The sequence below is a fragment of the Balaenoptera physalus genome, assembly GCF_965194825.1.
Source record: "Balaenoptera physalus genome assembly, chromosome: 10".
Taxonomy (NCBI): Eukaryota; Metazoa; Chordata; class Mammalia; order Artiodactyla; family Balaenopteridae; genus Balaenoptera; species Balaenoptera physalus.
Genome location: NC_138889.1, coordinates 29,504,253 through 29,528,419, shown reverse-complemented (window position 1 = coordinate 29,528,419; position 24,167 = coordinate 29,504,253). Strand labels below are relative to the sequence as shown.

The 24,167-nt window shown below is 37.3% G+C and overlaps 1 protein-coding gene and 1 long non-coding RNA gene across 3 annotated transcripts in view; one reads left to right on the top strand and one right to left on the bottom strand.

The window, feature by feature from the left end:
* The window catches only part of LOC309636706, a 48,867-nt gene extending 34,669 nt beyond the window's left edge, over nucleotides 1–14,198 (bottom strand). Inside the window, exon 1 of the long non-coding RNA XR_014250157.1 lies at nucleotides 13,891–14,198. This is a non-coding gene — a long non-coding RNA (uncharacterized lncRNA). The remainder of the gene's footprint in view (nucleotides 1–13,890) is intronic.
* An 84-nt stretch (nucleotides 14,199–14,282) lies between these two features.
* Nucleotides 14,283–24,167, top strand: part of CWF19L2 (CWF19 like cell cycle control factor 2) — a 193,614-nt gene continuing 183,729 nt past the window's right edge. For both annotated transcript variants that reach the window (XM_082409913.1, XM_082409912.1), the window contains exons 1-3: nucleotides 14,283–14,435; nucleotides 15,985–16,095; nucleotides 16,851–16,973. In XM_082409913.1, the coding sequence (XP_082266039.1) occupies nucleotides 14,343–14,435; nucleotides 15,985–16,095; nucleotides 16,851–16,973 (327 nt within the window). In that variant the 5' untranslated portion in view covers nucleotides 14,283–14,342. The remainder of the gene's footprint in view (nucleotides 14,436–15,984; nucleotides 16,096–16,850; nucleotides 16,974–24,167) is intronic.

Here is a 24,167-nt window from a genome sequence, read left to right as displayed (position 1 = left end):
TGTTTGTCTCCAGGGCCTGGTAGTCCTGGAGCTGGTGTCATCTTGTTTGTAGGTGGGGCTAGAGCCTGTGGGGTCCTGGTGATGATGCCTGCTTACTGGTGTGTTATGCTGGTCCTGGGGTTAGTGCTGCCCCACTGTTGGGTGGAACCAAGTGTCACAGTCTCTGGCTGTGGATCTTGGGGTTCCTGGAACTGGTGTTGACCTTCTGGTGGGCCAAGCTGGTCTGGCGGTCTCTGGATGCAGTGCTCTGTGGGTCCCAGGTTTATTGTCTGAGCATTGGTGTGCAGGGTTGTGCCCTGGGCATTCTGGTGGACAGGGATATATCCTGGGGCAGCTATGATGTGTGTGTGTTTTAAGGCAGTTGGCCTGGTGATGGGTGGGGTTATTTCCCTGCCCAGCTAGCTGCTTGGCTTGACTTGAGGCATGTCAGTACTGGTGCCAACAGGCTGGTGGGCAGGGCTGGGTACTGACACTAATAAGCTAGAAGAAAGTTTCCAAAATGGCACCTGCAAGCACCAGTGTCCACGTGGTAGAACGAGCTTCCCAAAATGGTTGCCACCAGTGTCTTTGTCTCCAGGGTGAACTCCAGTTGCCTACTGTCTCTCTGGGAGGCTCTCTGAGATCAGCAGGTGGGTCTGTCCCAGGCTCCTTTCAAATTACTCCTTCTGCCCTGGGTCCTGGAGCATGTGAGATTTTGTGTGCACCCTTTAAGAGTAGAGTCTCTATTTCCCCCACCCCTCTGCTTCTCTGGAAAGGAAGCCCCACTGGCCTTCAAAGCTAAATGTTCTGGGAGCTCATCTTCCTGGTGCAGTACCCACAGCTGGGTAGTCCAGTGTGGGACTCAGAGCCCTCATTCTTTGGGGAAAATCTCTGCAATTGTATTTATCTTTCCATTAATATGCCAACCACCTACAGATATGAGTCTTGACTATACTGCACTTCAGCCCTCCTACCCATCTCATTGTTGTTCCTTCTTTGTATCTTAAGTAGTAGAAGATAGTTTTTGCTAGATTTGGTCTTTCTCATCAATAGTTGCTCTGTAAATAATTGTAACTCTGTTTTGCCTGTGGGAGGACATAAGCTCAAGGTCTTCCTACTCTGCCATCTTTGTCATGAGGGAAATTTCTTTATAAAAGAACTTCATCTACTGATTGTACAGGAATAATAATATTTGACATCACCTTTTTATAAGCACTAGTAAAATAATAAGTCTTGACAATGATCATCAGCAGATACTAAAACTGTTAAATAGACGGGGACCCTGGTAATGGATGAATTCATGGTGACAATACTTGAGTCCACTTATCAATCTTACCTCTATGAAAAGTGGAACAACTATAATGTGTTTCAAGATGTGATACTATAGGAAGTAGAGACAAGTATTTTTGTAAAAAAACAAACTTGATCTTGAATCTAATCAAATCTCTAAATCTAACCACTAGTTTAAGGAATCATCTTAAAATAAATTTTAAAATAATATGCAATAAGCTAAACACAGAATGTGCGGTGTTTTAAAATAAAAAGGGCCCATGTCATAGGATCTTGTTTCTCCCTGTGCTCACAGGTAACAAGGCACCACCTACATGAGCTCCAGGGGCAGGCACAAGCCACAGCTGCCATCTTGGACTCCAAAGGCGGGTGTGGACCTCTGCAGCTGCTGCCACCACTGAGGATCCTGTGGGTGTATGTCATTGCCCCCACCTTACCTGGAGTCTGTGCAGCCCACCACTGCTTAGGGTCCCGTGATCAGGGGCTAACATCCCCAGGAGCGTGCATGGACCATTGCTGCTACTGAGGGCCCTATAACCCAGTGCCAACCACTGCCCCATCTCCCCTGGGGCACAAAACTGGCCACCGCTGCCGCTGCCACCTAGGGTACTGTGATCTGGGGCCAACTTCCCCAGGGGGGCATGACCTGCTGCTGCTGCTGTGGAGGGACCTGTGACCTGGAGCTAACCTCTGTCCCTGGATGCCTAGGACCCTGCGTGAGTCATGCACCTGTGCACCTGCACACCTGCACAGCCCCTATCAAGGGGACAAGAGCCAGCACACACTGAGGAAAGAGACAGCAAACATCCAAACCAAAAACAGCCCTTACACCAAAAATATATTAAACCCACACAAGCTACACAGGGATGCTCCTGCTTATAAATAGCTCTCCAAAACTATAATAGATAACTGTTTCTCCTAAACACCAGACTAAGGGAAATATAAGCAAAACAAAGAAGCAGAGGAACCACACTCAGTTAAAAGATCAAGAAAATTCCCCTGAAGGAACAAAAAATGAAACAGACCTCTTCAGTTTAACAGACATTGAGTTCAAAAAGGAGGTAATGAAAATACTGAAGGAATTAAGAAAATCTGTGAACAGAAATGCAGATTACTGTAAAAAGGAACTAGAAACTATAAGGAGGAGCCAAGAAAAATTAGAAAATTCATTTGTCAAGACAAAAGCTGAGTTAAAGGCAATGAATAGCAGAATGAATAATGAAGGAGAAAGAATAAGTAATCTGGAAGGTAGAATAATGGAAATTACCCAATCAGAAAAGCAGACAGAAAGCAAAATAAAAAAATGAAAGCAATATAAGCAGACAGAAAGCAAAATAAAAAAAGAAAGCAATGAAAGCAATCAGAAAAGCAGACAGAAAGCAAAATTAAAAAATGAAAGCAATATAAGACCTATGGGATAATATAAAATGAGCCAATCTACTCATAATAGGGTTTGCTGAAGGAGAAGAAAGAGAAAAGGGGATTGAAAATGTATTTGAAGAAATTACGGCTGAAAATTTCCCTAAACCTAAAGAAGGAAACAGATATTCAGATACAGGAAGCACAGAGAGTCCCAAACAAGATGAACCCAAAGAGAATATACACCAAGACATATTATAATAAAAGTGGCAAAAGTTGATAAAGAGAGGGTTCTAAAGGCAGCAAGAGAAAAACAAAGAGTTCTTTACAAGGGAACCCCCATAAGGCTACCAGCTAATTTCTCTACCAAAACACTGCAGGCCAGAAGGGAGTGGCAAAATGTATTCAAAGTCTTGAAAGAGAAAAATCTGCAACCTAGAATACTCTATCCAGAAGATTATCATTTAGAATAGGAGGAGAAATAAAGAATTTCTCAGACAAGAAAAACTAAAAGAATACAGCAATATTACATCTATCCTAAAAGAAATATTGAAAAGTCATTGCAAGAAAAAATAGGAAGGAGGAAATAACAATTGGAAAGCAAATCACTTAAATTAGCCAGTATACAGATCAAAAATGAAAAAAAAAACTATTTGTGAAAGCAATGATAAACACAAGCAACAGCAAAAGGATAAATATGAAGATGTAAAAAGGGACATCAAAATCATAAAATGTGGGGAAGGAGAGTAAGAAAATGCATATTCTTTCTCTTTTTTTTTAGTATATGTTTGAGACTATATGACTATCAGTCTAAAGCAAGCAGATATAGGAAGAGGTTAACATACTTGAAAAACAGGGCAACCATAAATCGAAAGCATACAATAGATTCACAAAAACCTAAAGGAAGAGAACATTCTTCTTTTTAACAGGAAATCATTAAACCACAAAAACAAAAACAGAAAGAAAAAGAAAGGAACTAAGAAGAAAAAAAGAATCAACTGGGAAACACAGTTTGAAATGGCAATAAATACATATGAGTCAATAATTACCTTAAATGTCAATGGACTTAATGCTCCAATCAAAAGACATAGAGTGGCAGACTGGATAAAAAAAAACAAGAGCCTACAATATGCTGCCTACAAGAGACCTACCTTAAGGCAAAGGACACACATAGATTGAAAGTGAGGGGATGGAAAAAGATATTTCATGCAAACAGAAATGACAAGAAAGTGGGAGTTGCAATACTCACATCAGACAAAATAGACTTTAAAGCAATGTCTATAAAGAAAGATAAAGAAGGACACTATATAATGATAAAAGGATCAATACAAGAAGAGGATTTTACACTCATCAACATATATGCACCTAATATAAGAGCACCCAAATACATAAAAACAAATACTAACAGACAAAAGGGAGAAATCAATAGGAATACAATAATAGTAGGAGACTTTAACACCCCACTCACATGAATGGACAGATCTTCCAGACAGAGAGTCAATAAGGCAACAGAGGTTCTAAATGATACAATAGAACAGTTAGACTTAATTGATACTTTCAGGACACTACATCCAAGAAAAAACACGCCATAATATACATTCTTTTCAAGTGTACATGGAACATTCTCTAGGACTGACCACATCCTAGGGCACAAAACTAACCTCAACAAATTTAAGAGTATAGAAATTATTTCAAGCATCTTCTCTGACCACAATGGCATGAACCTAGAAATCAACCACACAAAAAGAAATGAGAAAAAAACGATTACATGGAGACTAAGTAACATGCTACAGAAAAACCAATGGGTCAATGTGGAAATCAAAACGGAAATTTAAAAATACCTTGAGACAAATGACAATGAAAACGCAACCATACAAAATCTATGGGACACAACAAAAGCAGTTTTTAGAGGGAAGTTCATAGCAATACAGGCTTTCATCAAAAAACAAGAAAAATCTCAACTAAACAACCTATCCTACCACCTAAACAATTAGAAAAAGAACAAACAAAACCTGAAGTCAGCAGAAGGAAGGACATAATAAAGATCAGAGAGGAAATAAATAAAATAGAAATTTAAAAAACAATAGAAAAAATCAACAAAGCCAAGAGCTGATTCTTTGAAAGGGTAAACAAAATTGATAAACCTCTGTCCAGGCTCACCAAGAAGAAAAGAGAGAGAATCCAAATAAACAAAATAAGAAATGAAAAAGGAGAAATCTCAACTGATACTGCAGAAATACAAAAAAAAACCATAGGAGAATACTATGAACAATTATATGCCAACAAAATTGACAACCTAGAAGAGATGGACAACTTTCTAGAAACATACAGCCCACCAAAATTGAATCAAGAAGAAATAAGTAATTTGAACAGACTGATCACTAGAAGTGAAATAGAATCTATTAAAAAAAAAAAAACTTCCTCCAAACAAAAGTCCATGACCAGATGGCTTCACAGGAGAATTCTACCAAACATACAAAGAAGAACTTATAGCGATTCTTCTCAAACTCTTCCAAAAGATTGAAGAGGAGGGAAGACTCCCATAGTCATTCTATGAAGCCACCTTCACCCTGATACCAAAACCAGACAAAGACACTAACAAAAAAGAAAATTACAGGCCAATATATTTGATGAATATAGATGCAAAAATTCTCAACAAAATACTAGCAAACCGAATCCAACGACACATAAAAAAGATCATACACCATGACCAAGTAGGATTCAACCCAGTTTCACAAGGATGGTTCAACATACAAAACTCAATCAATGTAATACACCACATTAACAAAAGAAAAGACAAAAACCACACGATCATCTCAATAAACGCAGAAAAAACATTTGACAAAATTCAACATCCAGTCACAATAAAAACTCTTACCAAAGTGGGAATGGAGGGAACATATCTCAACATAAAAGAAGCCATTTATGACAAACTCACAGCCAGTGTAATAGTCAATGGTAAAAATCTGAAAGCCTTTCCACTAAAATTTGGAACAAGACAAGAATGCCCACTCTCACCACTTCTCTTCAACATAGTATTGGAAGTCCTATCTACATCAGTCAGACAAGAAAAAGAAATAAAAGTTATCCAAATTGGAAGGGAAGAGGTAAAATTATCATTATATGCAGGTGACATGATACTATATATAGAAAACCCTAAGGAGTCCACACAAAAACTACTAGATCTAATAAATGAATTCAGCAAAGTAGCAGGATACAAGATTAACATTCAGAAATTGGTTGCATTCATTTACATTAACAATGAAATATCAGAACGGGAATGTAAAAATCAATACCTTTTAAGATCGCACCAAAAAAAAAAAAAGAAAGAAAACCTAGGAATAAACCTGACCAAGGAGGTGAAAGACTTATACACTGAGAACTATAAAACATTAGTAAAGGAAATAAAAGAGGACTCAAAGAAATAGAAAGATATTCCATGCTCTTGGATTGGAAGAATTAATATTGTTAAAATGGCAATACTACCCAAATCAATCTACAGATTTAATGTGATTCCTATCAAATTACCCGTGACATTTTTCACAGAACTAGAACAAATAATCCAAAAATTATATGGAGCCATAAAAGACCCAGAATTGCTAGAACAATCCTGAGGAAAAACAAAAAAAGCAGGAGGCATAACTCTCCCAGACTTTAGACAATACTACAAAGCTACAGTAATCATGACAGTGTAGTATTGGTTCAAAAAAGGCATATGGATCAATGGAACAGAATAGAGAGCCCAAAAATAAACCCACACTCTTATGGTCAATTAATCTTTGACAAAGGAGGCAACGATATAAAATAAGAAAAAGAGAGTCTCTTCAGCAAGTGGTGCTGGGAAAGTTGGACAGCTGCATGTAAGCCAATGAAGTTAGAACACACCCTCACACCATGCACAAAAATAAACGCAAAATGGCTTGAAGACTTAAACATAAGACATGACACCATAAAACTCCTAGAGGAGAGCATAGGCAAAACATTCTCTGACATAAATTGTACCAACGTTTTCTTAGGTCAATCTCCCAAGGCAATAGAAATGAAAAAAAAAACCAAACAAATATGACCTAATTAAGCTTACAAGCTTTTGCACAGCAAAGGAAACCACAAAAAAATGAAAAGACAACCTATGGAATGGGAGACTATATTCGCAAATGATGTGACAGACAAGGGCTTAATCTCCAAAATATACAAACAACTCATACAACTCAGCAACAAAAAAACAAACAATGCAGTCGAAAAATGGGCAGAAGACCTTAGTGGACATTTCTCCAAAGACATACAGATGACCAGTAGGCACATGAAAAGATGCTCAACATCACTAATTATTAGAGCAATACAAATCAAAACTACAATGAGGTACCACCTCACACTGGTCAGAATGGCTATCATTAAAAAAATCTACAAATAACAAATGTTGGCAAGGATGTGGAGAAAAGGGAACCCTTTTACACTGTTAGTGGGAATGTAAATCAGTGCAGCCACTGTGGAAAACAGTATGAAGCGTCCCCAGAAAACTAAAAATAGAATTAACATATGATCCAGCAATCCCACTCCTGGGAATAAAACTGGACAAAAACTGTAATTCAAAAAGATACATCCACCCCTATGTTCATATCAGCACCGTTCACAATAGCCAAAACATGGAAACAAACTAAATGCCCATTGACAGATGAATGGATAAAGAAGATATGGTACACATATACAATGGAATACTACTCAGCTATAAAAAGGAACAAAATAATGCTATTTGCAGCAACATGGATGAAACTAGAGGTTATCATACTACGTAAAGTAAGTCCCAAAGAGAAAGACAAATACCATATGATATCACTTATATGTGGAATCTAAAACAGCACAAATGAACTTGTCTACAAAACAGAAACAGAATCATAGACATAGAGAACAGACTTGTGGTTGCCAAAGGAGAGGGGGGAGGGAGAGGGATGGACTGGGAGTTTGGGATTGGTAGATGCAAACTATTACATTTAGAATGGATAAACAACAAGGTCCTAATGTATAGCACAGGGAACTACATTCAATATTCTGTGATAAACCATAACGGAAAAGAATTTAAAAAAATAATGTCTATATGTGTATAACTGAGTCACTTTGCTGTACAGCAGAGATTGGCATAACATTGTAAATAAACTATACTTCAATAAAAAGAAAAAAGAAAAAAAAGAAAAAGTGCCCAGTTTCTCTAAATAATAAACAGTATGAAAATAAAAGGTGGGTTGAGTGAGAATTTTTAAAGATTAAAAGAGAATTAAGTCATCTTCCTCTTCCCATTCCTTTCCTTTTTATTCCCTTTCTGATGAGTTTAGTCCCAAAGTCACTTGGCAGGCTAAACAAGGTATGCATCTGTCTGGGTGAATGGGGTGGAGCCCAGATGGGTTGAGAAGCATGCTCATGTGGCACAAGAGGCACCTGGAACATGGACCCAAACAGGGTGAGGAGTCTATCTATGTGGGAAGGTGGCCTGGTTTAGGGTGTTAGAACCAGAATGCGTAACCCAGCACTGGATGTCAGGCCTTCAGTGGAGTGAGGCAGGGAGGTGGTTACGGCCACAGATATTGGTTACATGCTGGATAATTGATCAAATAAGTTAATATAGTAAGGATAATGGGAATTAGGTTTATCTCTGTTGGAGAATGGAGTTATGAATATGGAAATGAAGAAAACTAGAATGAACTGTGTGGTGTTAATTTGGAATTGGAGGTATCTGTATGAACTCATGTTTTCAATAGATATAGATAGAGAAATATAGGCATTTATGTGTATCTGTATCTTTGTATTGATATATCTGTCTCCCTCTATTGAGAGAACCTGCGAGCTGCAACACCCCAATGTTAATGAGCATACCTAGTGTCTAGATCTTGGCTTTGAAAATTTTGAACTTTACTTGATCCTTGTGCCCCTGAAAACAATGTCTGTTGTTTTTAACAGTCAAGGGTAGGAATTTCCCTGTCCTTTTGTGCTCTGGGAAATGGCTTGCTGTAAAGAATCACCTCTCCCCATATGACTTAGATAAAACTTGCTGATTGCCTCCTTGTTTACCATGACAAGGCCCAACAAAGATTCTTTGAAAAACAAAAATAATTAGCTGAACTGTTTGTTCCCACTTATCATCTGGACAAAAAATATGCACTAAATTGACTTGACTAAATTTCAGTTAGGCTTCTCCCTTCTCCACAGGCTCCTGGATTTTTAGCCACCCTTCAGCAAGCACTGGAACATGGAACAACCCCTTAGGGGTTGCTAGGGAGCCTTAAAGACCCCATGAGTATAGATGGACCTCAGGGAAAAACATTCCCCTATCAACTGTCTGTTGTGCCACCTGCTCACTCCACTCCCCTAAACCCAGTTCATTCTAACCTTCTTGATTCCTCTTTATAAAAGAAAAACCCTTTCTGCCTGATCTTCAAGACCCTTATAGATTGTAGTTTCAGAATGTTCTTATTGTTGCTATGGTCCCCCTTCCTACATTGTAGTAGTCTTTGTGAATAAAGTCTTTTCTTACCTAAATCTGGATTTTAAAAATTTGATAGTATCTAAATATCACTTTAAAATATACAAGGGATTCTTGGAGAATGGGCTGATTTCAAGGCGTAGGCAGAGAAAGGACATGATGAGCCTAGGTCATCTTCTTATACTAGAAAGTAAGGAAGCACTCAGAGAAAATGGAGGTATGTGGAAAGGTCACAAAAACCAGCTTGGGGCTCTCACTGTCCAAACTGGGGCATCAAAATAAATTCTGATAATAATGTATTATTATCCCACTGAATAAAAATATGAATCTACTGAATAGAGATAGAAATCATGAGTCTATACTAATAAAAATGCATAATTTGGAAGTTTGATAATAAATTAGCATAGTTTCTATTGGGCTGCCCCCTGCAGGCCTGCAAGTCTTGTAATTGCCCAGCCTCAAGACCAAAGAAAGAGCCCGAAGTCAGTGACAAAGACATCAATGGTTTAACGGATAGAGGATCTTACAAAAGCAAAAGCGTCTTGGACGGCAGATGGCAGACAGTATATGGCAGCAAACTTTGTTACCTGGGGAAGAAGGCGTTATCAGTTATAGGGGGAATTGACCTCAGCTTGGCTCATTGATTACCAGGGAAACCAGAAGAGGAGCACACCCCTCACCACCCCTTTGATAAACTATCATAGTGGAAACAGTTCTGATCTAAAGATTAGAATAATCACTAGCTAGGGTGCGGGTAAGTATGTAGGCATTTAATGATTAGGATCTAAGATTAAGAGGGAAGTAGGGTGAGTAAGGTGTAGGTGAGGCAGGGACTGGTTGAACAGGGGACGTACAGAGAGCAAGAGAACAGCCATTTGGGGTGACCTGATCATGTAGTTTCAAAGAACTGTCTGAAAAATACTTATTAATTACAAAGGGAAAAGGAGTAACTTTATAGTAGAGAAGTTTGGCAGAAGTCACTTTATTTAAATGATCAGGGTTAACATCACTAGTAATAGAACAAATGGAAATTGTGTGTTACCTGATAGCATACAATGAGAACACAGTCATACTTCTGTGATAGTTCTGTCCAAGATGCCTAACCTAAGTCTAACCACAAAGAAACCTCAGACAAATCTGAGTGTCATTCTATAACAAAACTGTTCTGGAATCTTGACTCTTCCACGGTTAGTTGTGGTCATGTAACCTACTTCTGGTTCATAAGATTTAAACAGAAGAAAATGGACTAGGCTTTAGGAAAGTCATAATTTTTCTAATAAAAATGGGGTAGGCTTAGGTGTCATACAGTTCTTACCCTTTATTCTTCCCCCTTATTCCTATGTTTTAATAGATGCAATGTACAGATGTGAAAGAATGGAACACACTCCTTGTGACTATAAAGACATAAGTTACAGACTAAGTGTTACAAATCAGAAAAGGAGAAACAACATGGTTCCTGGACCAGCTACCTTTAGGCTCCTTATTACATTACCCTTTGTTTGATTAAACCATGGATTTCTATTGATGTGGCCAAATGCAAACTAGTAAAAACAACTTGCTTTACCTTATTTTTCTTTATCAACCTGTCTAGTTCCCCTCCCTGATGCCAGCATTTTTTGTTGGTAATTTTATTGGTTATTGTATTCACAAAGTAATTTATGGACAATTGATTTATGATGTTGAGGCTTCTTCAAGTACATGGTATGCCTCTTCATTTGTTCTAGTCTCTTCTGTGCCTTAAATAGCATTTAAAAGTTTCTGTTATATAATTTTGCATTTTTCTGCTATTATCACCAATTTTTTGACCCCACAACTGATGCAAGGGGTAAACAGATGCTTTTCTGAATCCCAAGAGAATCTGAAAGAGTGGAGTGATATTTGGGTTAATTATGACAAAAATCAGTCAAGTTGTTACCAATGAGGGTTCTTGGCCTTCCTTAATCAATAGATATTGATGAGGCTAGACAAGAAATTCAGACAAGGATTTTTGGGGGCTCCTGCTGCAGCACGAGGGGGCAAAAACAAGTAACAGTTTCTCTTGCTTGCTCACTGAGGAGGGAGGCAAGCTGGTTCCTCATGTGGGGTGAGAGTAGGGGTGGGTCCAGGGGTTGGGCTGGAGAGGTGGCTTGGGTGGTTTGTCCACCCTTTTGTTTATTTTGTTGCTCGAGGAGGTGTTTGTCCAGGTGCAAGCACTGCAGCAAAGTGTCCCAGGTCCCAGGTCCCAGCCTGTCTCATTTCCAAGAGGAATGATGCTGTAGCTGCCTGACGTCCACTCTCTTGGATTGATAGGACAGAGAAGTAGGAGAGGACAGAGAAAGGAGAAGTAGAGAGATATCAGGAGAGGGAAAGGTATAAAAGGGAGAGGGAAAGCACTGCCTGAATCAGGGTACTGAGGTCTTCAGGGGCCAGGAAGGCAGACTTACCAAACTTGGTGACACCCAAACAAGAGGTTCAGGTGGCCGCTTGACACCCATGGGAAAGCTGCATTCAGTGGTCCCAGAGGTGCCCAGATTCTCTCCCAGGAAGGGGACAACTGCCCCACACTGGGTGCCACAAAGTCTGTTACTGACCAGGGTTCTTGGCCTTCTTTAATTAATAGAAATTGAAAAAAGGCCAGACAAATTCAGGCAAGGCTTTATTGGGGCTCCTGCAGCAGGAGGGGGCAAAAAGAAGTAACAGGTTCCCATGTTTGCTTGCTGAGTCGGGGGCGAGCTGTTTCCATCTATGGGGTGAGGGTAGGGGTGGGTCCAGGGGTCGGGCCCAAGGGGTGGCTTAGGTGGTTTGCCCACCCTTTTGGTGGTGGTGTGTGCAGGGGTCATGCTCATTACCCTGCTTTTGCTACTGGTACCCTACTTTTTGCTACTGGTACTCTACTTTTGCCTCCTGTTTTTGTTCCTGGCTCTTCAGAAGTGGCAGTTGGGTTTTTAGTCTTTTTGTATCTCGTTGTCCATAATTTGCCCCAACTGTGCATGCACACAGTTATTTTCAGTCCCATGTAGTTTCTTTGTATTTTGTTGCTGGAGGAGACGTTTGTCCAGGCGCAAACACTGCAGCAAAGTGTCCCAGGTCCCAGCCTGTCTCAAAGTCACAGTGGGTTAAACATTTCAAGGTCAATTCATAAATTAAAATTCACTTTTCTGTAACAAAAATACAATGAATACATCTATTTTGAATATCAAACAAGTAAACACTACATGTTTGAAGTTAAGATTTTCACAGATAGGTGAAACAGAAACTCCTGGGAAAGCTTCTTGGAAACACAAATTCAGTTTTATGAAACCTGAAAACGAAGCATATTTACCTGATAAATGGAATATTGCCTGCCATATCAGTAAACAAAGGATGTCACAGTCATCAGTGATTACAGCCACAGCCTATGGTGAGCTGCTGAATCCTGAGGGAACTCAGGAAGGAAAAGAATACCTGCTATCTAGCAGCCATCAAACTATAGCCACTCCCCACAGAGAGCCCTGAGGAAACAGGATATGAAAACACAAGATATGGGCCCCAAATAGCTGAGGTGCATATCAAAGGAACGATTTCAGTGAGCTCAGACTCTTGCATCTTCCCATATATAGAAAAGCATTAAATTCCTTAACTTGACATATGTGGTTTTCTTTAATTAATAATCTTTTGACTTTCAGACTACCTGCCCCTTGTTGCAAAACTCCTCTATATCCGGGCTCCCCCTTCGCCTCCTCAGAGCAGTTCTCTCAGGGTTACTTGAGATGCTGCCTCCTAGGCTTTAAGTCCTAAAAATTCCCGCCGAATAAAACATAACTCTCAACTTTTAGGCTGTGAATAATTTTTAGTCGACATACTTCAATCTGGTTTATGTTAACTATTTTTAATGTTTTTAAAGTATCTAGTTTGTTATTATTCTCCAACTTTCTTCTTTATCTTTGTGATTATATATAAGCTCGGTGTTTTATAGTCTCAAAGCACTTGATTAATACTTTAGAATATCTTATTCTTCATGGAACTTAAAGTTTTATGTTTGGGAGATGTTGCCAAAAAACCTTGGCTCTCTGTGCACAGATGCTGAACAGAATACAGAGACAGAGATTTTGGAGGATAAGAGAGATGGCTTTATTCCTCTGCCAGGCAGAAGGGAAGACATGGCAGGTTAGCTCCTCAAGAACTGTGCCCCCCTTGCATTCTTTTTCTCCTTGCATTTTTTCAAAACAGTCATAGCTGGCATTAGGCAGCCTGGTAATTGGGTCCTTTTGTCTCTGGTTTATAGGCCGGGGACCTTCTTTCTGAAGCGCAAAAGCTACAGGGGGTGATTTGTTACAAGGGAGCACAGAAGAGGTAAACACCAGGAGGAGGATGTAATTTACACAAAGTTAGGGAGTGATAGGTTAGCTTTGTGAAGTACAAATCTAGTTACACACTACAGATTAGTAACAGTTAAAATAAAATAAGGGGTGATTAACTCTTTCAGGCCAGGTTATGTTTCTTCTCTAATCTGTTCACTGTTCCCTTTATTTTCCTTGTTCTCAGGAGAGGGAAGAAAACCCCTCACTCCTATTTTTATTGTAGCACAGACACAAACATAAAACAAGAACAAATCACACAAATAAATAGGTAATTGCACACTGTAATGAAAAATGCTTGAGTAAGTATGAACAAATAATATGTCAGTCAGAAAAAACGTTACACTTTAAATAAGCACGTATAAATTATGAAGTGCAATGCAAAATTCACATGACTTTTTCCTATACTGTACTTAAAAAAAGTTCACCAAAGCAAAATACTGACTCTTCAAAGCAATTTTGCCCTCCTGCTACCTTGCATTGCCTTTCTGGCCAGCCGTCCTTCGTTCCATTCCTGCGGCACGGGGAAACCTCTTTGGTGGGAAGGGCGCTTTGCTGGAAATCTTGGAGAGGTGCGGATTTAACCTCCCTGAGCGTCTAACTTACTGCGGGTATTTTAAGAGGAGATAGCTGAAAATGCCGTCAGAACCTTGCAAAACGCGTAACACATGTACACTGACACCAGTCCTGCTCAGCGCAATCTCAACATACGAAAGAGGGCAACTCCCCAGCTAAATCTTCCTGCTTCCTGTAAAACCACGGGTTAGACAATTCACCCGAATAACAAGCGACAGTCAGATCTGCGCATGCTCTGTTGGTGGACCGCTCCCCTCCTCCTCCTAGTCGGAAGTCCCGGTTTGTGTAGTAAATTACGACAGTCGTAAACTGAGATTTTGTGACGGCTTCCCAACTTTACGACAACCACTATGGCGGCTGCCGGTGGTGGATTTGAAAGTGCGAGGAGCGTCGACGAGCGTAAAGAACAGACCCGGATTGCCAGGACCGAGGTGTTGCGACAGGTACCTCAGTTTGGGGGTTTCGGGAACCATTTAGAATTGAGAGAGTGGAGGCTTTCAGGGAGCCAGGCCTCTGGTTCTACTGCCTCCCCGCAGCCTTAGTATCTCACCTTACCTGGTTGTGTGGGGGTAGATGTCTCCCTTTGGAATGCCCGCAAATTCTTGGGTATCTTCTGCCTCCTAGATGCTCTGGCAGGCTCCAGTTGCTCATATTCTTTTCAGTAAGACTTGTTTATTTCCTCTGAATTTCCTTATCTTTTAAATCATCCATTCTTGACATTTCTATCACCTGATCACCTGAGCTGCGCACTTTCGAAGAACTCCGCCACTTACAACGACTCTCTATGCGTTTTTTATAGCCTCAGTTCTCGCTCTTGCTATATCTGAAATGAAATTTTCCGTTCTCAGGAACACATGTAAGCCTTGTCAGAGTAGACCGTTTCATTCTCCTTTTAAACTATTTATATCAGTTATTGGCTTATTGTAAACCCTTACTGATGCAAATAAGGATTGAGACAAGAGACCCAGAGAATTCAGCCCTTCGAAAAAGGTTGAGAAGCATTCTATTTCTCATTAAGATTGAGATGGGGTAGAGGTAACATAAAGAATGCAGGAAGTAAACTGTACTATTGAATTATCTGACAAGATGTAAGAAGTGTGGCAATGAAGGGGAAAAGTTGTATGTTGGAGAGCAATGTAAGATGAAACAAGTGATGGTTTTTGTTTTAAGCTGGAACAGTTTAAAACGAGTTTAAATGTAGATGAGAAAGAGCCAATATAGGAGACAGGAAGGAGAAGGTGTAACGACTACAGCCAGATTTACAGGGGAAGAGAGGGCAATAAGTCTTAGGTGAAAGGTTGGTATTGTTCCCTGATTTCAGCATATGTAATATATGTGTATAATAAATATCCTTCATCCTTGTCTCTGATATTTCAGGCAGTTTTTAGAGAGAGTAGGGTTTGTGATAAATTGTATAGTAGAGCTATGTACGGAGGTTTGAGAAGGACCAACCCCAGCTTTGAAATTTGGGGGGAGAATGAAAAGGCAGGAACAACTTCCTAGAAAGATCTTACTTTATTTGACTGTTGTTGAAAGATGAATAAAAATTAGCAATATAATCATTTGTTTTTAGAAAGGTGATTCTTCCTGAAGCATTTTGGGGGTGTGGGTAGAGGGGTATGGGCACTGCAGACTGAAGGTGTGGAGGTCAGTCCCCAAACAGTAACAAAAGTATCAGGCAGTTATCAGTGGGATAGTGAAGGGAAAAGAGATTCAAGTCATATTTGAGGTAGGGAGCTTAGGGAGAGGGAAGGGTCTACAGTAGGTCCCTGGATTCTGTCTTTGATTGGTGGCTCATTTCACTAGAGACTGGTAATTGGTAATGCAATTGGTAATGTGGAAGGATAGTTTGTTTGTTTGTTTAAGTCTTTCTTACACTTTGGTGGAAGCAAATTCCTGGTAAGCCTTATATGAAAGTGGGAGAAGTTTTTGTTTTGCTTTTTTGTGAAAGGCTGTGGATCAATTGTTAATTTTTCTTTTTCACTGTTTTAGGCTAAAGCCAATTTTGAAAAGGAAGAAAGGCATAAAGAACTTAAACGACTTCGGGATAAGGAAACATGGATGCTACCTGATGTGAATAAGCGAGTTGAACAGATCTCACAGGTGACTACTAACAGGCTTACTTGATGTAAGCTTATCTGTCTTTTTTTTTTCTTTTTGTACTTATTCAAGTTAATATTGGAGGAGTAACTTTATAGACTATTTTTGCAAGTTACAGAATGAATATCACATAGTTGGCATTACTGAATATTTTCTCTCTCTGGCCAAAGTAGTGTATTTTAATATTTTGGACATTATGACATTGGAAAGATTTTGTTAGTTGAGTTGGCTGGTAGAAAGCTTAGCTTCAAATTTCTAGCCCACTTGTGGCAAGTTTATGGATCAAAAAAGTTATGTGTTTTAAGCTTAATGTCATGCTTTTGTTTCTTTTTCTTTTTTTTTAGGGGGGTTGTCTCAATCCTTGTTTTCTCTTCCCACAGTTTATGCTATCTTGTTATATGTTATGTGGCTAGTAATCTTCTATAAATTCTTTTGGGCCCATTGAAGGAGATATACACACACACGTATGTCTGTGCATGTATGTGTTTATTTGATTATATTTGTCTGTCAATGTATCTACAAATAAAAATTCCCTTATATTTTTCTAAGAAATTTTAGCTATATGATTTATTAGTAATGCATATATTATAGAAGTATGGCAAAGTTTCTTAGAAGAAATTATTTATTTAGTCATATTCCTTGTCTCCTTTCATGAAAGATTTAAAGGTTTTTGGAATATAGAGCTTTCTTTCCCTCAAAATACTTCCTTTTAAAGTAAGCTAAACTAAATTCTTACCCTTTAACATGATTATTTATAGGAACACTGTGTGAAGAAAAAGAAGAAAAAAGACAAGCATTCAAGAAAAGTAAAAAAAGAGAAGAAAAAAAAGAGCAAGAAACAAAAGTGTGAAAAAAACAATGAGTCAACTGACAGTTCATCAGTAAGTATGTACTAAAACTAACCAAAGCAGCTACTTGAGAAAATTTTATTTAGAGGAACAACATATGGGAACCTAAAATATATATGAGAACTTAGATAATATTATTAGTTAGGATATGAAAATGCCTGGGAGACATCTATTTGGAGATATCTAAGAAATGGTAGAAATACGGATCTTAGGTTATAGATAAAGGTAAGAGGATGGAGATACATTTTGAGAATCATTGCTCATTGAAGCCATTAGAATGTATGAATTGCCTAGGGTAATTGAAAAGAAAGAAGAATACCAATACTGAGGAGCCAGACAGAAAGTAAAGGATATTAAGTAGAAGTAGTTGGAAAATTAGAAGGAGAAGCAGGAAAAAGTAGTACTGTAAAATAAGGGAAAAGAGTGCCAAGATATTTCAGAGTCTGTTACCTCTGTTTGCTTTTCATAGAAATTAACATTTAAGTCTTTAAAATAGGTTGTATTTATATATTTATCTTTGGGACAAAAAGGAATAGAATGCTGGGTCTGCTGTGTCTCTAGCCAGGTCTGGGATGAGAGGACTCACAGAGGATAGGAAAGCAGGCCAAACCCTCATGCTTATTTTCAGGAAGAGAAAGGTATGTTGTGCTTAGTGAGTGATGAGCTAGAGATGTTTAGGGATAATTGGACTCATAGGTAACGATCTTCAGAGGGTTATACTCTCAGTTGAATCATCATGTTTGACAATCTGGCCTTCTTGTAGTTTCAGAAATTAAATTTTTGGCAGTATACCCTGAGATGATAATTGGCTCATGAAAGCCTATTTTATTTGAGAATGCAGTATCTTAATTCATAGTGAGAAATACACCTGGATAGTTTTATTGACTCTCCAGCATATTTTGTAATGGTAGGAATATTATATAGAAAAAAAATATTTTTGGAATACAACTCAGCGTAAAGGGAGTTAGAAAATCTTAATGTGAAAAGAAGATAGAGGCACTTTTTCCACAATTGTGGGATTGAGTTGCTGACCCCATTGAGAATCTGATAAAAGTGATCTTTTCTTCAAAAAGAAATTTATATACAAAATTGTTTATTTCAGGGGAGTTTGTAAAACTCCCAGGAGTTTACATAAGGATCACAGCTTAAGAATCCTCATCCCATGGGGATATATCTGCCAGGACAACTAAACATTTATGTTATTTGATTAAGGGCACTTGCTTCCCTTTATTAGAGACACACTGTCCTGTTCTTTGTTGTTCTTGTTGCTATTGCTGTTCTTCTCTGCAACATACGTAAGTCTTTTTGTTGCAACATATAGCATGTACATTTATACATACCTATTAAGTGGTATAACATATACCTTAGAGAGAGTAGTTTGAATGAATGCTCAGTGCCCACATCACATTGAGGTTGACTGAAGAAGAACAGAGAGACTTATACTGACAGTGAAGGGTAGGAAAGACAGAATGATAGCTAGGGGAATCAGGTTGGTTGGGAGGTCTTTTTGAGAAAATGTTTTTAGGAAGAGAGGGATAAATATTACTGAGGAGAATGCTAAGTTTGGGTGAGCAAGCTTCCAGGGGAGGGGGTAAGCTTAGTTGGGAAGTAGGATCACCTTCTCTTCTGAGCTAGAAGGGAAGTAGTAAAGATGTATACAAATACAGATAAATAAGGAGGAGGTAGCAGATAAATAAGAAGGAGAGCAGATTATTGATGGTGTTTCTGCTTGATATTCTCTGTTTCCTTTGTGAAGTAGAAGGTAAAATCATCATCTGAGACGACAACTTGGGAGTAGAAGCAGGATGGAGGGATTGAGGAAATAGTATAGATTTGAAACAACTTTGCTTAGGTAATAAAAGAAGGAAATGAATTGCTGGGAACCATTGAGGATCCATGTGAGGCTGGAAAGCATATCTTGACTGTCAAGGTCTCTATTTTTTTTTCTTTTAACTTTTAAAATGAGCTTTACTGAGGTATAATTTACATATAATAAAATAATCCTATATTAATTGTACTATTTAATGAATATCCCTTTTTAACTCTGTCAGTTAAGATAGCATTTCCATTCCCCATAAAGTTCTTTGTGGCTCTTTGCAATCAATTCCTCCTCACCCTCCCTCTGCCTCCACTCTGGGATTGGGCAGCCATAGATTGGCTTTAGCACACTATAGATTAATTTTCGCTGTTCTAGAATTTCATATGAATATTCATATATGGTTGACCCTTGAACAACACGGGTTTGGACTGCACAGGTCCATTTGTATGTGGATCTTTTTTGAGAAATATGTACTAGTTCTACACAATCTACGGTTGGTTGGTTGGATCTGTGGATGTGGAACCATAGATATGGATGGCCAACTGTAAAGTTACACGTGGATTTTCCACTGTACAGAGGATCAGCACCCCTAACCCCCACATTGTTCAAGGGTCAACTGTAATATGATCCTTTTTGTGTTGGGCTTCTTTGGCTTTACGTAATGTTTTTGCAACTCACGTAATTGCATGTAGCAGTATTTCCTTTCTCTTTATTGCTATATTCCAGTGTATGAATATACCATAATTTGCTTATCTGTCTTATCTGTTCAAAGTCATTTGGGTGGTTTTTTAGTTTGCGCTAGTATGAATAAAGCTACTGTGAATGTTTGTGTACAAGTCATTTGGTGGACATGTTTTTCTCTTGGAAAAATGCCATCGTTTTCCAAAGTGTTTGGACCATTTTACACTCCTACCGGCAGTATTTGAGAATTCCAGTTATTCTACATCTTTGCAAGCACTTGGAATTTTCAGCCTTTGTACTTTTTTGGCCATCCTGCTTTGTGTAGTAATATTTCATGTGATATTTCCCTGAACACCAGTGATGTAGAGCATTACTTGAAGTATTTATTGGCCATTCTGTTTTCTTTTATGAAGTCCAATTTTTTAATTTTTTCTTTTATCATTAATTTTTCTTAGTTACTGCTTTTGGTGTCCTAATTTTTGCACATCTCAAGGTTGTGAAGATTTTCTCCTGTGTTTTTTTCAAGAAGTTTTGTGGCTTTGGCTTTTTTGTTTATCAGCGATTCATTTTGAGTTAATTTTTGCTTATGGTATGTAGTAAGTGTCAAAGTTCAGTTTTTCCATGTGGATTTCCACTTGTTCCAGCATCATTTGTTAAGAAGGCTAACCTTTCTCTGTTGAATTACTTAGGCTCCTTTGTTTTAAATACAATTGAGCATATATATTTGTAGGTTAATTTCTAGACTCTGTTCTGTTCCCTTGGCTTGCATGTCTCTCCTTGACCAGTAAATAAATTGTCATAATTACTGCAATTTTAGGGTCAGTCTTGGAATAAGGTAGTGTAAGTTCTATGATTTTGTCCTTTTTGAAAATTGTTTGCTACTCTAAGTTCTTTGCATTTTTAAAATAAAGTTTAGAATCAGCCTATCACTTTCAACAAAAATATCTACTGATATTTTGATTGGAATTGTTTTGCATCAATAGATCAATTTTGGGGGAATTAATATCTTAAAATAGAGAGTCTTCCAACCCATCATGCATGTGGTATATCTCTCCATCTCTTTAAGTCTTCTTTAATTTCTCTCACAGTGTTCTGGAATTTTCAGTGTAGAGGTCTTACTATCATCTTTTGTTATATTTTTTATATTTTATTTTCTTGGGGTGCTGTTGGAAATGGAATTAAAAAAATAAATTTTATTTTTTGTGTGTTTGCAGCTAGCATATACATTTACAGTGGATTTTTGTATATTTACCTGTATCTTGTCACCTTGCTAAATTCACAAGTACTAGCGTTAGCTTTTTTTGGTTGATTTCTCAGTACATGATTATGTTATGTGTGAATAAAGACACTTTTTTCTTTCCGATCTCTAGGCGTTTTATCCCATTTGTTAATTTTTTGTTATTTTATTTCACTAGCTAGGACTTCAATATAGTGTTGAATAGAAGTGGTGAGAGTGGACATCCTTACCTGTTCTTTATCTTAAGTGGAAAGCATTTATCTTTCACCTTTAAGCATGATGTTAGCTGTGGGCTTTTCATGTATGCCCTTTTAGACTGAGTAAATTCTCCTCTATTTTTATTTTTTTCTGAGAGTTGGTGTCTTGAATAAGCATTGGATTTTGTCAGATACTTTTTCTGCATCTATTTATATAATTATATGATTTTTCTCTTTTATTCTGTTAATATGGAGAATTACATTGGTTGATTTTTGAATGTTACAGCAACCTGAATTTCTGGGATACACTCTATTTGGTTATTTTTGTTTATTTAATTATAAAATATTTTATTTATATATACTTACAAGTGCATTTTATTTTATATATTTTTTTCTGATGTGATTTGCTCACAATTAGTTGAGAATTTTTGCATCTGTGTTTATGAGGGGTATTGGGTTTTGTTGTAAGGGTAATGCTGGCCTCACGTATGAATTAGGAAATATTCCCTGTTCTTCCATTTGTAGAAGAGTTTGTGCAGGATTGGTGTGATTTCTTCCTTAATGGATTGTTAAAACTCACTAGTCAAACTGTTTGGGCCTGGAGTTTTCTTTGTGGGATGCTTAAAGCACAAATTTAATTTCTTTAATATCTGTTTTAAATGTTTTCTGTTTATTCCTGAGTTAGTTTTGGAATTAAGGTTTGCAAGGAATTTGTTTATTTCATCTAAATTGTTGAATTTATTGTCATAGTATTATAATATTCCTTTATTGTCCTTTTAATGTCTGTCGAGTCTGTAGTTATGTCCCTTCTTTCATTCCTGATTTTGGCTATTTCTATTTTCTCTTTGTTTCCTTGGTTAGAATAGTTTTAGGTTTATCAATTTTATTAATCTTTTCAAAGAATTGCCTTTTAGTTTCATTAATTTTCTAGTTGTGTATTTTCTATTTTATTGATTTCCACTATCTTTTTACTTTTCTTTCCTATTACCTATTTTGTATTTAATTTGCTCTTCTTTTTCTAGCTTCCTGAAGTGGGTGTGTAGGTCTTTGATTCTAAATCTTTCTTATTTTCTAATGAGTATTTAATCTACAGTTTTTTCTCCTAGTACTGTTGTATCTCCATCTAACTAATTTTGATGTGTTATGTTTTCATTATCATCTTTTCAAAATATTTTCTAATTGATTTTGTTACTTTTTTTAAACTTACAGACTATATATGAGTTTAAAATTTTCCAGGTATTTGTGGATTTAACCAGTTTTGTTTTTGACTTCAAATTTAATTCTGTTGTTGTCATAAAACATACTCTGTATAATTTAGTTTTAAAAAAAAATCATAGAGACTAATTTTATGGCCTAGCCTATGCTCTATCTTGGTGAAAATTCCTTATGTAATTGAAATGAATGTATATTCAGCTGTTGTTAGTTGTAGTGTTCTATGAATGTCAACATGGGAAAGCTTATTCATAGTGTTAAGTCATCTGTATTCTTACTGATTTTCTATTTTCCTCTTCTGTCAGTTACTGAGAGAGCAGCAGTAAAATCTCTGTGTTGTGGATTTGTCTTTTTCTTTCAGTTTTGTCAGTTTTTGCCACATGTATTTTGAAGTCTTGTTAGATACATACACATTTAGGATTTTTGTATCTCCTTGATGAATTGATGATTATATCATGAAATGTTCCTCTTTATCTCTGGTCATATTCTTCTTTAAGGTCTACTTTTGTCTCATAGTAATAAAGCCTTTTCAGTTTTCTGACTTTTTGTTTTCATGGTGTATTTTTTTTTATTCTTTTGGTTTTAAAGTATCTTTATTTTATATTGAAAGTGTATTTCTTGTGGACAGCCTGTGTTTGGGGCTTGCTTTTTTATCTAGCTTATCAGTTTCTTCCTTTTAAATTAGAGGATTTTCTCCACTATATAATATGACAGCCATATTGACTTTAACATTTTTGGTTAAAATTTACTGAAGTTATATCAGGTTGAAAGTTCATTTCTTCAGTCTCACTAGCCAAATTTTTAAAGTGTTTGTAGACACATATGGCTAGGTTAGTGGCTACCATATTGGGCGGTGTAGGTATAGAAAGATCCTATTAGATAGTGCTGGTTTAGATTATTTATGTTTAATGTAATTACAGGTATGTTTGAGTTTGTCTGCCATCTTGCTTTCCGTTTTCTATTTGTCCCATTTACTTTTTATTATTTTTTCTCTTCTTTTTCCTAGCTTCATTTGGATTAATTGGTTTTATTTTAGTATTCTTATTTGTTTATTCATTCATTGATTCATTCTATTTTTTTTTAGTTTAATGAAAGATTTTTTAAATTCTGTAGTGCCTTATACTTTTCAAAAGTTTCACAGACATGATTTAATATAATCCCATAATAACCCTTAATTTTAATCCCCTGTGCCTATATTGCCCCTTTCCCCTTCTCTCTCCCCACTGGTAACCACTAGTTTACCCTCTATATCTGTGAGTCTGCTTCCTTTTTGTTTTATTCACTAGTTTGTTTTATTTATAGATACCACATATAAGTGATACTTTGTAGTATTTGTTTTTCTTTGTCTCAATTACTACTTCACTTAGCATAATGCCCTCCAGGTCTGTCCATGTTGCTGCAAATGGCAAAACTTCATTTTTTTTTATGGCTGAGTAGTATTCTGTTCTATTGTATATATATGCCATATCTTTATCCATTCATCTGTTGGTGGACATTTAGGTTGCTTCCATACCTTGGCGATTGTAAATAATGCTGCCCTGAACATTACGGTTCATGTATCTTTTTGAATTAGTGTTTTTGTTTTTTGGGAGTATATACTTGGGAGTGGAATTGCTAGATCATATGGTGGTTGTATTTTTAGTGTTTTGAGAAACCTCCATACTGTTTTCCACAGTGGCTGCACCAGTTTACATTCTCACCAACAGTGTAGCATGGTTCCCTTTCTTCACATCCTTGTCATTTGTCATTTGCATTCTTTTTGATGATAGCCATTCTGACAGGTGTGAGGTGATATCTCATTGTGGTTTTGATTTGCATTTCCCTGATGATTAACGATGTTGAGTGTCTTTTCTCCCATCAGCCATCTTCATTTCCTCTTTGGAAAAATGTCTGTTCAGTTCTTCTGCCCATTTTTTAAATGGGTTATTTGTTTTCTTGATTATGAGTTGTATGAGCTGTTTATATATGTGGGGTATTAACCCCTTATCAGTCATGTCATTTGCAAATATTTTCTCCCATTCAGTAGGTTGTCTTTTCGTTTTGTCAATTGTTTCCTTTGCTGTGCCAAAGATTTTAAGTTT